Source organism: Harpia harpyja, chromosome 1 (genome assembly GCF_026419915.1).
Source record: "Harpia harpyja isolate bHarHar1 chromosome 1, bHarHar1 primary haplotype, whole genome shotgun sequence".
Classification (NCBI taxonomy): Eukaryota; Metazoa; Chordata; class Aves; order Accipitriformes; family Accipitridae; genus Harpia; species Harpia harpyja.
The window spans coordinates 6,390,236-6,405,642 of NC_068940.1; the positions used below are offsets into that span (position 1 = coordinate 6,390,236).

General features: G+C 39.2%; 1 protein-coding gene across 4 annotated transcripts in view; it reads right to left on the bottom strand.

Annotated features, from left to right (window-relative positions):
• The window catches only part of CDKAL1 (CDK5 regulatory subunit associated protein 1 like 1), a 432,072-nt gene that overhangs the window by 413,283 nt on the left and 3,382 nt on the right, over window positions 1-15,407 (bottom strand). For 3 of the 4 annotated variants that reach the window (XM_052805186.1, XM_052805237.1, XM_052805157.1), the window contains exons 3-4: window positions 15,101-15,267; window positions 12,010-12,122 (exon numbers count right to left, since the gene is read on the bottom strand). In XM_052805186.1, the coding sequence (XP_052661146.1) occupies window positions 12,010-12,122; window positions 15,101-15,267 (280 nt within the window). Of the gene's footprint in view, window positions 1-8,065; window positions 8,380-12,009; window positions 12,123-15,100; window positions 15,268-15,407 lie in introns of those variants that run through there. The other variant, XM_052805325.1, reaches the window with a different exon arrangement.

Consider the following 15,407-nt stretch of genomic DNA (forward strand, 5'->3'; position numbering starts at 1 on the left):
GTAATTCTGCCTCAGTAAAGTGAGGAACCACCGACAGCACTGAAAAGCTACAGCTGTAAGTGAACTGTCAGCCACCTATAGAAGAAAATGCTGTTTTTCTGCTCTGCTGTATCTGTATTTGGAAAGTCGTGGATAGACCCAATGACAATTCAGAAAACACATTAGTTTTGTGTTGGGTATTTTTTTTTTTTTTTTTTTTTTTTTTTTTACAAAAAGACACAAGTGTCACAGCAAAATAGTTTGTGGAAAAACTCCTCCTCACACTCATAAGTTTCCTGGGGTTTGGATTTTTTTGTTTGGGGATTTTTTTTGTTTTAAAACAACTTTAACAATGACATTTTTCTCCTTTAATGAAAAATTCTGTTATGGTTTTTCCTATTCTACTATGTTACAAAGACTATTTGGAACTGTTGAGAATATATCAATGTGTCTCAGACAAACTTCTTCATTTTTTATTTTCTAGTTAGTAGACTTCTAAAGCATATTCAGTTGATATTCTCCTTTCATCACTCCCAATCGTAAGACTCAAACTTCTAGTTAAACAAATACTGGATACTCAAATTTAGCATCATCTGATGGTCTACATCTTTACATTCACAAAGGAAGATTAACATTTACCAATGGTAAGTAAAGTTTTCAAAGCATGATAAAGACAAACAGAAAAATGCCAATCCATAAACAAACAACAGAATTTCAAAAGTCAACTATCACTTAGGGAATGAATTACAAACAAGCACACTTTTACCCTTAAAGCCTGGCCAACAAAAGCTGAGGGTCCAAAATGCCTAATAAAATCAGCAGCCAAGTGATCTGTCTTCTATTAAGTTGCAAGCCAAAAAACTCACTTCTCTATACACCAGTGTCTTGTACCAATCAACAGCAATTCAGTTTTGGCACAATTAACTCAAAGCCTATTTATAGTCATCCAAGACAAAGTTTCTGCTTTTCTGCTTAGTTTCTCTCTGTAAGCAAATTCCAAAGCCAGGGATTTGACACACAAGACAAATGCTAACGTCTAATGCTTAAACAGATGAAGCCTGTTCCTCAGCCCCAACACTTAGTGTGCTAACTCCAACTGGCAGCACACAAATGCTGCAGGATTCATGGAAGTGCATACAAGCTTCACGGATCTGCATTTCTGCAGACACATTGTACCCCAGCTAAGCATGACTGTTGTAAAGACTGCACCAGCTAAGTCAACTTAAGGTCCCCATGAGTGCCAGGCTGTTTGGTCACAGCATCCATCCCACTTTCCACAAGTGTTTGAAATGAGCATAAAAATCACAGAAACTGGCTAGGATGACATTGAAATTTCCCAAGAACTGCAGAAGTAGGTTATGACAATATGAAACATTCTAAAACACAGTTTTATGATGCAATAAAGCCATTTCTCCGCATCTCTGAGATACAGAGCAGCTTATCACTTCTCTTAGGGTGAAAGGTACCTCTGTCTACAATGTTGCTGAGACCACATAATTACTCAGTTTCTGTGAAACATTAAGAGCCCATGCATAATTTGCTTAATTTCAAAATAGGCTTTTGAGTATAGCAATGCCACAGAGAAGAGCAGAAGGATCGAAGATCCAATGGTTATTCCATATTCACCACCAGGAGGATACAAATGGCATGGGAGTCTGCTCCAGCTTTGCTTCCAACTGCAGCACAATGTCATTCAACTAACCTGGAGCTCCTTCCCTGCAAACTCAAGACGCTTCCCAGTGCGCAGCTCTACTGCTCCCAACATGTACAAGGGAGAGATTGCCCTCTGACAACTTGCTTATCTCCCACTATTTTAAACACCATTCACAATAAAAGATTTTACAAAACTAAATTTAAAAAAATATTTAGCTTAAAAAAAAAAAGAAAAATTTATACAACCCGCAAGTTCCTGAAGATAAGCTCAAGAAAATGATATATGCTCAACAATGGCAAATTAAAAAAAAAAAATAAATATTTGCACAAACCCTAAGTTAACCATACAAAATTCACAAGCTAAGTATGTAGCTAGGCCTCACCTACATTCAACTTAGGATGCTAATTCACAGCAAGTGCGCTTTCCCTCAAAAACCACATTAAATCAGATCCTGTACATTATTTAGAATTTGCCTGAACAAACGAAAAACCTCGTTTTGGAAACAGGATAGCACTGCACTAATGATAATAGTTACCATCTAGCTGAAATGCTAGCCTTATTAAGCTGTAACAATTAATTACTGATGTCTAACCTGAACACCATCTGCCTTTACACTATTAGCTAAACTCACGGTTTTACTTACGCTGTAGTCATGCATTTCGACAGATAGCATTTGTTCAGCAGCCCTTACAGTTTTCAGTGTCTTGGTGTAATACACACTCCAAGACAGTCTAAGTAAGATTATTAAATAAAACAAAAATTTAAAATCATTCCTTAATGAAAATAAGCAGGGGGTCATGTAGATCATTATAAGCAAAATCCTCAATTAATTTTTCAAAGAGAAGTCCTTATGTAAATTAAACCAACCTCCCCAGACCAACAAACATGAAGCAGGAAGGGGTTTCCAAACGGAATAGTTCTTCAAATACGTGAACTTAGCAACTACACTTTATGAATCTCAAACCCGTAACACACACTCTTTGGAAGGGGAACTAACAAGTCCAACACAAAACCTAACTTACGCTAAAAAGCGGTAACTCCGAGACAAAACAGAAGCACGAAGCATAGACCCTTCTAACATCCAACAGCAAAGCTGCCAACTTAAATGGCCACGCGATCAGGATGACAGCAAATAATTTAGAGCGAAGCCAATGTAAGGAAATGCAGACATGGAGCCTGAGTAAGAAGCCGGTACCCCCAAAAGGCAGTCACAGGACCCGCAGGGGCAGGGGTGGGTGGGTGTGGGTGGGTGGGTGCGCGTGTGTGCATAAAAAAAAAAAAAAAAAAAGAGGAAAAAGGCATAAAGACACCAGCAGACACACTCCAAGGAGGGGATGGGACTCTGGGAGAGATGAAAAATATCTACATGTGTTTCTACTTGCTTGCTCGGTGACAGGACCTGTTTTAACACCTGGGAGCCACAGAGACCCTTACCAGGCTTAGAGGAACATAACCCAGGTTGGCCATGAAGAATGAAATAGAAATGACACTCAGCTCTGTCAGGCAGGATTAAAAAAAAAAAAAAAAAAAAATAGAGAAAGAAGTACTTTACTTGCTCCCATCAATGAGGAAAAGCAAAACCAATTTGTGTCTCGTATCTGCTTAGTGAATTTCTACTGTCTCCAGCCAGCCTCCACAATCACATGGCAACCTTGTCTCTTAGCATACCCTCAGGCCCGACAGAAGGAGAACAATGCAGGTTAATGCTCTGTATTTGGAGACACAGCACACTTCAAGATCAATTGTGCTACATTCGAAAGTCTTACCGGCAACAAGCCAGAAACTAACTCCCTTAAGCTTCCCTCGCCTCCATGGAGTAACATAAAGCAATAGCAGCTCACACGTGCACAGGCACCCACACTGGAACCGTCAAAAAAGCATTCCCAAAATAGATTGAAAGCATCTTAATGCCAAGCTGCACAGCAAAGGCTGACCATGGCAAGTTTAGAGAACTTCATCCTCATCAGCAATTTCTCAAAAACAAGGAACTCACAGCTAAGCTTCAGCTTTACTAGCCAATGAAACCGTAGCCAAGTTATAGCAAGAGCCTGCAGTAAACATTAACCCTCCTCCATTCCTCCCCAGTCACCTAGGGTAACCAGCAAGTCTTTTCCAGGTGCTCCTACAAATGCTCCTGATCAAAATATGATCTCGCTCCTACCTCTGCAAGTACGTGGTCAAATATCTCATCGGGTTATAAAAGTCTGGTTTGTTCTCCCACTAGCTTTTATAAATCTTTTTATAAATCTCTTTATAAATATAAATTATTACTTGTAGCACAAAGAACCATGAGGTACATGAAACTAATATCTCGTAGAGCACTCTACAAAGCTCCACCTCACCTGTATGTCTATGTTGACCTCACTTCATCACTGCTATTTATGCTTAATTTACCGATTGCTTAACCATCGACTGCAGGGACACATTACACATAGAAGAATGCACGTTACTAGTAGTTGAAATTTACCTTTCATGGTTCAATCCTTTTCAGATTAATTCTTCTGGATTACATGAAGTTCAGCATTGCCAAAACTAAAGCCTCTTGCGCAACCACTAGAGCATGCAGCCAATTGCTTTGCCACTAGAATTAACCCTGAACATGTATGCATGCTTAAATTTACCTATGTAATCTGTCTACAAGTGTCTCTGTGCATGTAGGATTTATTTAGGCTCTTAGGCCTGCTCCCAACTTCCAGTTGCCAGCTCTGTGACTGCAAAAGAAAAACACTAAAAGAAAACAAAGAAATCATATCAATTTAGAGGGACTGTAAAACAGGTAATTTTAAGTGGGATAAAGAGAACAGTACACACTTGTCAGGTCAAACTCTAATGGCAGTGATACAGGAAGCCATTATGAGGGAAAAAACACATACTAGTTTTAAGTTCCCCCATAAACAGGGGAAACATTTCCCAGTTTGAGAATTAGAGGAGTTCTGTCCTGTAATAGAGACAACATCCTCAAAGCTAGGTACTCCACTTAACAGAAAGTTGCCTAATGGGAACAAGAAGTTGATGCTGAGGAAGCCAAGGTAGGAAAAACTCACCGCAAAGAGGCCATATATCTTGCACTGTGCTAGAAGTCAGAGGTGGCAAGTAACAGAACCCTAGCCACACACGGACTAAGAAGTTTTACAGGGAACACGGGAACAGTATAATACAGTAATACACAGCTGCCAAAACCGCAATTATACATTAATTTACAGATACCTGGGGAACACACACTGCTGCAGATGTCACAGTATGATGTTGTATTAACTCTATACTGCGAGAAAGCACCCCAACAATATCCAGACCCATCATCCCACTCATTGCCTTACAGGACACTTCAGGCTGCACTGGGATACCCGTATTCCTCCCAAAGAACCGTGATATCTTGATGGTCTACATTCGTGCAATCCCATCTGTTCCATCCCATGAATATCACCTTTCATTTTTCCTCCATGTCCCCATTTCACACCCTCTCTCCTCATCCTCTTAACCATCTCACCACAAAAGTTTCAGATTCTAAACAGAGGACAAGCTCTTGTATCTCCTTGGAAGATGGTTCTCAATATGCCCAACTCTAACAATTATTTCAGCAGCAGTGAAAGAATGAGACTACACTTAAAACCCACCACACCTACATACCAAGCATTCACATACTAACTGTGCATGACAGAGCAGGGTTTTCAGGCCAGAGCACCAAAAACCAAAACACAAAGCAAACCTGTGACAAGGAGCAACTTAGACCTTCTGAAACCAGGAGACCATATCGCTGGAACTGTTAAGGCAATTACCTTGCTTCAACAACAGGTACAGAAATAAATTACTTTACTGCCTCTCTCAGTATCAACAACCAAAAGCTCTTACGACCAGATTATCAATCAGTTTGAATCTGAAAATTAAATCTGTTGCAGGAGTAGTTATGCAGGTGTGTAAGGTTATCATGCAACGCAAAAATCATACAGGATTGTGCTTCTACAAATTACAGACAATGGGGGAATTCTTCAGCAAGGGTACAAAACACCACAGGATTTACACCTCGGTTCACTTTTCTCCATTGCTCAGCTGCTTCACAGAGAATGACAGTTTCATGACTGCAGTGCTGTCACAGAAAACAGAAACACTTCTCATCACCAGAAAAGTAGTTTGGGTTATTTTGTATATTTAAACCTCCCCCCCCCCCAAGAAAAAAGGTGGTAAAGTATCTTTTTTCTAAATTGGCACTGCAATCACAACCATTTGAAAAGTACAAATCTAAAAGCAAAGACTAAACTTGAATTCTCTGATTGATAAGGCTAAATATCAAGCACTTAATGAGCAGCTATTAAAGATTTGTTTTTTAGCTTAAAAAAAAAAATACTAAAAATACCTCACAATGAGGATGGCTCACAGCACCCCAAAATTACACAGTAATCACTACCATTTGTTTTACATGATACTTATGAAGCAACAGTGAAGCATTATCAGCAGCAGGGTGGAGAAAAACAGAAAGACCAACTGCTGATTCTGAGCAACTAAAAGCATACACCGGAAAACAGCAGAAACCTTAGTCAAAATACTTCATCAACCACTACACAGGCTGCAGAGAGCTTATTTTAAGTTAACAAATGTAAGGAATACAGTAACCTGTTTAAGAGCTCTCTACTTTAGGACAACAAACTAAATCAAAATCTAAAATTATTAAAATTTTATTGTGCAGTACAAAAGTACTTTTAAAACAATACTTAAAGCACCAGATTTTGAATTGTGATTCACAAACCATAAGTCAATACCTGTCTTCATCATTTTTCTTTATTTTCCACTTGGATGAATAAAATGGATGCTGCAGCATGCTTTGCTTTATATGGGGATGGCCAAAGTGTAAGGAAGCACGGTTTATGCAACACTATGAACGCTAGGCAATGCCTTTGAACTCCAAAGTCTGTATTAGTTTGTAGCACCTCATCTGCTTTTTCAACAGCAGACTAAGTATGTTTCCTTTTACATCTGTCTTTTCAACATGAAGTCGTAAGTAGATCAGAGCATTTGTTCTTCCTTGTCTTTTCCTTCTTTCTTCTACTCAAATTTGCTGTTTGAGCAGATGGACAGTCTTAAGGATACCTCAGCTATATCCCCTGGTAAACAAGACTGAGAAGTGTTTAGAAAATTAACAAGTACAAGAGGCAATAAAAAACAGAATTTCTTTAACAGCATTCCAAAAATATTATTTGAGATTTGCTTTAGAGAACTACATAAATTCTCTGCACAGTGAATTTCAGAGTTGTAAGGCATATAACATGGACTATAAACATTAAACTTCAATAGGAATGGGGAAATCCGACACATCTCCTGCCAACAAATACCATAATCACAGTAACAGAGTGAGCTCTTCAAGGGGCACAGGAAGGAACCCATGAAAAATACAGCATCTTTCCATCCAACAAACTTGCTGAAAAATTGCACGAGGCAGTAAAAAGGACGCCTGAACAAAGACTACTCTAAAATTGCACAAGTAAACCTAAGGGTCTATAATATAACCTAGTTTCTATGTGCTAAGTCAAAGCCAAGCCCACTGACTTAGCAACAAAACAACTTCGCCCCTTTTTGCTTCTGGAATCCCAAGCTACAGGAGGAAAGAGTTCCATGCCAGCATTTATTTCTAAATTTTAAAAAAAGCGTAGTGCTGATAAGCTGTTACTGGCTTAGCTTTGCTGAACATTTAATAACAGTTTTTGCTTCCTCTTCATAAAAGGAAAAGTTGCTGTTCATTCTTCTGGTATTTTTAAGTCATTAGTAATGTCTTTCTCCCTCCCAACATGTTTTACAATGACTGAGAAGAGAATGCTTTGGACCTGAATATCCTCAAGCCAAAAGCACTTATCACAAAATAACAAGCATACCTAATTGCTTGATCCATCAAAATGCATTCAAGAAGGCTGGGCCAAAACCCATTCATTCCACAGAACCAGAAACCTATAGATACCACAAATGCTAATATGACTACCCACTTCAGAAGGCAATTCCTTGTGTCTGACTATACGTGTTCAGTTCTATTTTTCAGAGAGAAAGTACTGTTAAGTGGCACACATACTGAATTCCCTTCCCAAACAAACATCTGGCTCCCAGTATTTGAGAGCTCCCAGCTCGCCCACATCCTCTTTTTCACAGTAGGCATTACTTGTCTGTACCATGAGAGTTTCTTCCTCCAGGGTATATCTCAAAGGGAGCACTCTAGTAGATCTGCAGGCATATTTAAACTATACAGCAAGTCATGCTCCCAAGAAAGGAAAACCAGCTTCAGAACCAGTAAAGCCACCATCAGCTATACTGTTTTCAGAACATGAACAAGTACCATGGTACAGCCCTACACTGATAGCAGCTGGTCCACACATTTCTGTGTGGCTCAGACTAACAAAGGAGCTTTGTGTTCCCATAGGATGGTATGTAATATCAGTTCAGAATACCGCCTACCTTCACATTGTAAAAGCAGATACAAAAACAGGTTCATCTCTTCTGTTGGTTCCCCTTTGCCTTTTTTTAAGCTGATGCAGTTCCTGATATTTATTAAGCACTGCCATTATTGCAATATCTGTGTATTGCCAATTCATACTGTGCTCTCTCCCCAGACAGAGGTAGTCTTTGCTCTGAAGAACTGTAGCACAGCCCTCCATTTTCATCTTTGGATATAGCCATTCCTGAAAGCAAAGGGTGCTTGTACAGAAAGAACATTTTTTTAAACAGATGAAAGACAAGTTAAAAAAAAAAAGAGAAAAAAAAAAGATTTCTGCATCTCCTGAAAAGAGTTCAAATCAAGAACAGGGTAGAATCCATGCAATAAACAGGGATAAGGAATAGTATTAGGATTTTTGCAACAAGTCATAAAAATTTATTTCTATAATTAGAAGACATTCATTATATCAATGTTCAGTTTCAGGTAAGTCAACTTAAAAGGCAGGTTGCATTGTTACAGCTTCTAGTTAGCAATAAAAGTCTGCCTGATGCTGCTTTTCTTCCTTCTGTTTTTTGTTCTTTTTTTTTCAATCTTGCAATTAGATAGAAGACACTAGAAACAGTGCTTGACCATTTCCCTTACGTTGGAGCAATAACTGCAAGTAAAGCTCACATTTTATCTTCTAGAACCAGAACTTTATTCCAGCATCTCTTCAATAAGTGTTGTTGACTTAAAAGCTTAGGAATACATAGGAAACAAGCTAATCAAAACACTTAAGTAATAGCTGTCCAAGGCGCTGTGACAACAGATAATCTTTCACTTTAGTGAATACTTCTATCTTTTCCTGAAGTTTATAACAGTTTTACATTAAGCTAACAAATTCTAGTAACAGAGAGAGGCATTGATTTAGAAAATAGGTCTTGCAAAACATTTTTTTGTTATTTTTTGCGTAGTGTAAACAATATTAAGTTTAATTTCAAGAAATGTTTGAAATTTTGATTGTGTTAAGCAATACTTACTATTACTGAGTAACTACTTCACTGTATAGGACAAAAAGAGATTAAATCCCTTCTTGACATTCTATTTGAACTTCCCAGATGAGTTACTGTAAGAAAAAAAACCCACATGCTCTCTTTAAAAGGGATTGATGAAAGACACTCGAGAAATGTTGGGAAACGTTCTATATTGGCATTTCCTCTAGGGAAAGATGGACAGCGTGAGCAGTAAGTTATGCACCAGATGCTAAAAATCTTAACTGCCACTTTTTCAAGAGCAAGACTCTGTTGTCTTTTGTCTCGCTGCAAACCTTTGACAAGCGATGTGACTCCATTTTCTCTGTACCCTCCTACTGGGTATTGCTGTCTGCAACTAGGATCTTCCATGAGCCTTCTCTTCTCAATGCTGAAGAAACCCAGTCTTCCCAGACTCTCCTCATGCATCATGTGCTCCCAAACCATCTTGGTGGTCCTCCACTGGACTCACTCCACTACATCAACCTCCCTCTTTTCCTGGGGAGCCCAAAACTGGGCCCCAGCTGGATCAGTCGACACAGCACTCCAAACGCTGTCTCACAACTACCACCCAGAGCTGAAGAATCACTTTCGCAGACCTGCTAGCTACATTCTTGCTAACAGCCCAGGATGCAGTTTGCCTTTTTTTTTTGCTACAAGAGTACACTGCTGACTCATATTCAATTCTTGTCTATCTCAATCCCAAAATATTTGTCTGCAAAGCTGCTTTCTAGTCAGCCTGTCCACCCCCACCTTTACCACTAGCTGGGGTTATGCCAACCCTAGGATTTTGCATTTGCCTTTGTTAAATGTCACATGGTTTCCATTAGCCCTTTTTCTAGTTTATTAAGGTCCCTCTGAATCACAGCACTGGTTTCCAGCCTATCAACCACTTCCCCCGGTTTGGCATAGTCTACAAACTTGCTGAAGGTACATTACACTCTGTCTTCCAAGTCCATTAAAGACATTAAATAGATCAGTCCCAGTGTGAAACCCTAAGAGGCATTAGCAGCAATCCAAGCAGCAGTAGAGCACTTTCATATGCACTTTTGGCCAGAAGCATCACTATATTGAGCAGAAAGGCAGTTGCCCTCTTCACCACCTCATATTCTCACATACAGCTACCATACTTGCAATACTTGCACTCAGTTCCAGCTTCATTAACAGCCTGTAAAGGAGAACATTCAATAGATGAATTTGTAAAAATTTACTTTAGCCAGAATTTATAGCCAATATTTTTGTTCTGTTGAACAAAAATGAGATTTCCAGAGGCCCTTAAATATATCAGCTTAAAAAGAAGTTACCTAATTTCACAAAGAAGAAACCACACTGGATAATTTCTGCCTACCACCTCAGCACTGGGGTTTTTTTGTTTGTTTGTTTGATATTATATATGTATATACATACACACAAATAAACTAAATCAAGACATGGATTTAATAATTACCAGAAACTAGCAGTCAATTTCATACACAATTACCAAAATTACTCTGTAGGTATTCCTGTCCCAGCTACTGCAACTTTTATTCAGTTTTTAGTTCTCAGTTTCAGATTCTAGCTGTAGACTTCATTTCTATTCTAAAGTTATGAACACTTAATTTTCTAAAAAGAGAAGGTATCAAATTTTAGGTAGTTCCTTCTTTTGCTCCACTCCATCTTTCCCACATTTCTCCCAATAAAATTCCAAAAAGACAGGACAGCCACACGAATCTTGACAAGCCAGAAGTCACTTCTGGAACACTGCATTAGAGAAATTAAGGTAAAGGGAAGTTAAATTTAAGAAAGCCATAACAAGGCAAAACTGAGAACTCATTTCTAGTCTTATATAAACAGCTGTCACAAATAAGGCTTTTTGGACCAGCATTCCACTTGTCTGTGAAAAAAAGCATGCCTACTCCAGAGTTGCACTACCAATTAAAGAATCACCTGGGTTCCCTAAAATAGTTCAGCACTTGAATGATTCAGTATCCAGTTTCTACTTGGATAAATACAGAAACATCAACTGCAAAAAAGGAAAATGAGATGTAACTGTTTAACGGTATCACCAGATGTTCAAGAAAAAAACCCAAGCATTTTGTGAAATCAGGAATAAAATACTTCTAGCAAAATGTCAGGAAAGACAACTTTGCAGTCTTTCAGTACAAGCAGGACGCAAGTTTAAATGCAAGACAGACCACAACTTGAATTAATAAAATCTAAATTTTTGACTAGTCATAAGCTACACAAAAGTATTCAGATAATAATTCTCCATTGAAACATGGCATCCATGTTCTCAGCTTTCTACAGCTTTTCTTTCAACACATTTTGCATTAAGGAGATAAAATGTGGCTAGCACAACCATAAATTTGCATATTTTTTTTTTAGGGTTGGGGAGGCAGAACAAGATGACAGGGAGTGTTTTAAAGTATTTGGAAGGAAAGAAGAAATAGTATTTTCAGCTCTCTTGAATGTACAAGATACAATCCTATATCATCCCACCTCCATCATACTGTTCATCCCTCCTGAAACAAAGGATCATTCACACAGATTAGTTCACCTCTGCTCCAGCAGCAAACACACACATAGCACTTCCTTCCTCTCTCTCTCACTTGGGTTCCACCAACTACAACCAGACAACCAGCTAGATTCTGCCCCAAAATTAGTATCTTTCCCTTCCATTATTATGAAAACTTTTCAATTAAGTTTAGCAAGCAAAATGCCCACAAAAGGCACTGTATGACATCTACTAGATGGCTACCCTGTCAGGAAAACCTAACCATTCTGAAAGCACTCATCTTGTAATCATTCTGCTTAATGCCAGGAAAACACTTTACCTCCTCACCTGCAAATCAGAAGGAGATCAAAGCGGGATTTTAAAAAGTGGAGTTAAGACTAAAAACATTTGATTACAGCTTGACAGCTCTGACCATTCACCCCCAAAAACCTGAATTATGCAACTTGTCTGATACTGTTACCTGTAATTTTGTATCCATATGCAGCCAGCTGTCCAGCCATATATTCACCATCCGAATTATTGTGAGAACATCCCCATGTACGAATCCAGATTTTCTGAGCACCAGGAATAATGCTGTTAAGTAAAAAGGAAGGAAAAAGGCAAGTTAAAAGATGAACAAGCTCCCCCTTTAAGCCCACTGAACAGACTCAATTAATTGTAACTCTCCAAATATAAAATAAGCAACACAAACAGTAACAACTCAAAAACAGCTGGGGAAAAAACATCATAATTATGTAATTTTAGTGTAGTGGGTATTAGGTCTGGCTGGGACAGAGTTAACTTTCTCCACAGCAACCCATATGGTGCTATGTTTTGTATTTGTGACTAAAACAGTGTTGATAACACACCTGTGTTTTAACTATTGTTGAACAGTGCTTGCACAGCATCAAAACCTTCTGTTTCCCCACTGTGATACACCCCACCACAAGCAGTCTGGAGATGGACAACAGGTTGGGAGGGAACATGGACAGAACAGCTGACCCAAATTGGCCAAAAGGGCAATCCATACCAGATGACATCGTACTCAGCAATAAAAACTGGGGGTTTGGTCTTTCCAAACTAGCCATCGTTCTGAGACTGCTTGGGCACCAGTCTGCTTGTGGGAGGTGGCGAGCAATTGCTTTTGCATCACTTGGGGTTTTTCCCCTACTCTTCCCTTCCCTTCAACTGTCTTCATCTCAACCCACAAGTTTTCTCGCTTTTGCTCTTCCAGTTCTCTCTCCAAACCTACTGGGAGGAGGGGTAAGCAAGTGGCTAGGCGGCTGCCCGGTTGTTGGCCAGGGTCAACCCACCACAAGTGGCAAGAAAAGAGTTTTAGAATGGAGAAAGTACAAGAGCTGTAGGATAAGAAGAGATTCAGTACACTGCAGTTATGTTAAAAAAAACCACAAACATAACAACTAACTTTCTGAAAATTATCATATCATTTAACAAGTGACCTTCAACTGACTGCACTGAAATTAGGCCACCAGCAAACAAACTGTTACAGCTAAACTGCAACCTTTTGACATTATGGCACCCATTGATTGTAGTTCCCTCCACACAAGCCACCTTTATAAATTCTTAACTTAAGCCTGCCACCAGCCACGCTAACATCTGAAAGCTCATATCCCAACCTTTCTGGGCTACAGAAGCAGCATGGCAGATGTACCCATGAGCTAACACAAACAATGGTTTAGGAAGCAACAAAAAATTCTGCAAGAAGCTCTCATTGAAACTCCTGGGATAACTGTGCTAATGAGCTAAAGATGCCAGTAGAACAATAACATACTTCCTGGAATACAATCCTCTGCCCTGCCCACATCTTTTTTTTTCTCCCCCCATGCTTCTTTTTTTAAAGATACTTCCCCTAACTAGAATGAGAAAATTGTTGATGGAAGATTAATAATCATTAAGTAGACATGCGTAACATGTCACACAGGTGCAATGTATTTTGACTTCCTAAAGTCTCAACAACATACATTGAATGTGCTTTCTTGGGTCAAAAACACTAAAATACAGCCTGTTAGGTAATTCGTAACACCCGAATAGTTAGGAGAATGGAGTGCTAGTGCGAAGTATCTATAGACCACCAGTTCAGCTGTACATACACTCCCGGCAGAATGGGGTCAATGCACCTTTATGGGGCTTCACATAAAGGTGCATTGTTATGCTTATAAAATCTGTTCTGAACACTAATGAAAAACCAAAACTGAATTTCCTGTGCATTCCAGACATACTTTATTTTCGTCTTTATAATGGGGGCAAATTTTATCCACCAGCTTGAACTTAATTGGGAGAGTGGGGGGGACAAAATCCAGATGTCTGAACTGCAGTAGAAACTAGAATCAATAACTGAGTTCACCTATACTTTAATCAATTCCACTGCAGCAGAAAGTTGATTCTGTTCTTATGGGAGTCACAAGAAGGAAAAATGCAAAAGTACGTTCTGTAGTTACTGCATACTATTTCCACTGAAATAAAACAGTAAGTTCAAAAGAAGTTTCCCTATATCACTGGCAGGATGTACACATAAAAACTACAGTCTTTGGAAATCCCAGGTTCCAGAAACCAGGTGGAAAAACTGAAGGACAGAAGATATACCCTTGGTGGAAGAGGATCAGGTCAGGGAATACTTCAGCAAACTGGACATAGCTAAGTCCCTAGACCCTGATGGGATGTACCCACAGGAGAGATATGGACATAATGGAGACAGTCCAACAAAGGGCCATGAAGATGATTAAAGGACTGGAGCATCTCTCATAAGTGGAGAGGCTGAGAGAGCTGGGGCTGTTCAGCCTGGAGAAGAGAAGGCGCCAGAGGGGGATCTCATCAATGTATACAAATACCTGAAGGGAGGGTGCAAAGAGGACAGAGCCAGGCTCTTTTCAGTGGTGCCCAGTGACAGGACCAGAGGCAACAAGCACACACTGTAACACAGGAGGTTCCCTCTGAACATCAGGAAACACTTTTTCACTGTGAGGGTGACCGAGCACTGGCACAGCTTGCCCAGAGAGGTTGTAGAATCTCCCTCTTCAGAGATATTCAGAAACTATCTAGGCACAGTCCTGGCCAACTGGCTCTAGGGGGCCCTGGTTGAGCAGGGGGTTTGGACAAGATGACCTCCAGAGGTCCCTGCCAACCTCAACCCTTCTGTGACTCTCAGAATTTTGTTTATATTTCTCATTCCAGATGTCAAAAGGCTACTCCAGGAATGCATTTTGAAGAGCTCAGCTTCTATTTAGGTAAATAAGGTGAAGCAGACAATTTTTTCAGAAATGTTTTACACATAAAAGGTTGAGTAATAAGAACCATTTTTCCAGTCTCATTACTCCATTAATTAGTACCTCAGTCATAACTGATTTCTACAGAAAATTTGTCTAGGACAAGACATTTGCTTAGGATTTATTATTCATTATCACTACATTTTCTAAACACTATTTTACTCATTTTTACTTTGTATTCAGATTTTATATTATGAGATCATGAGAACTTCCACCTTATTTTTAGAAGCTGACAGTGCGCACAAGATATGAGAAAAGCAACAAGATGGGGTTGATGGAAGAATTTACCTGTCACTTGGGGGATCATCATCTGTCTGAATATTCTTTTGTGAATGGTGTTTTCGCACTTTGGGAAAAACATTCTTTCTTACAAACTGCCGATCACGTGGTTTCAAATCTTCTGCTGACACAATATCTTCAATATCTTCAAGCACTGAATCACAGGCAGCAGGCATCTTCAAGAAGCATTAGAGAAGACTGGTATTAGCAAGCATTTGAGTACAAAACCAAGACCTAGTATCTACTGCATATATTCTCATAAAGAAAAGACAGATATATTTCTACATACACCTGCAATATATCATACATATGAGGG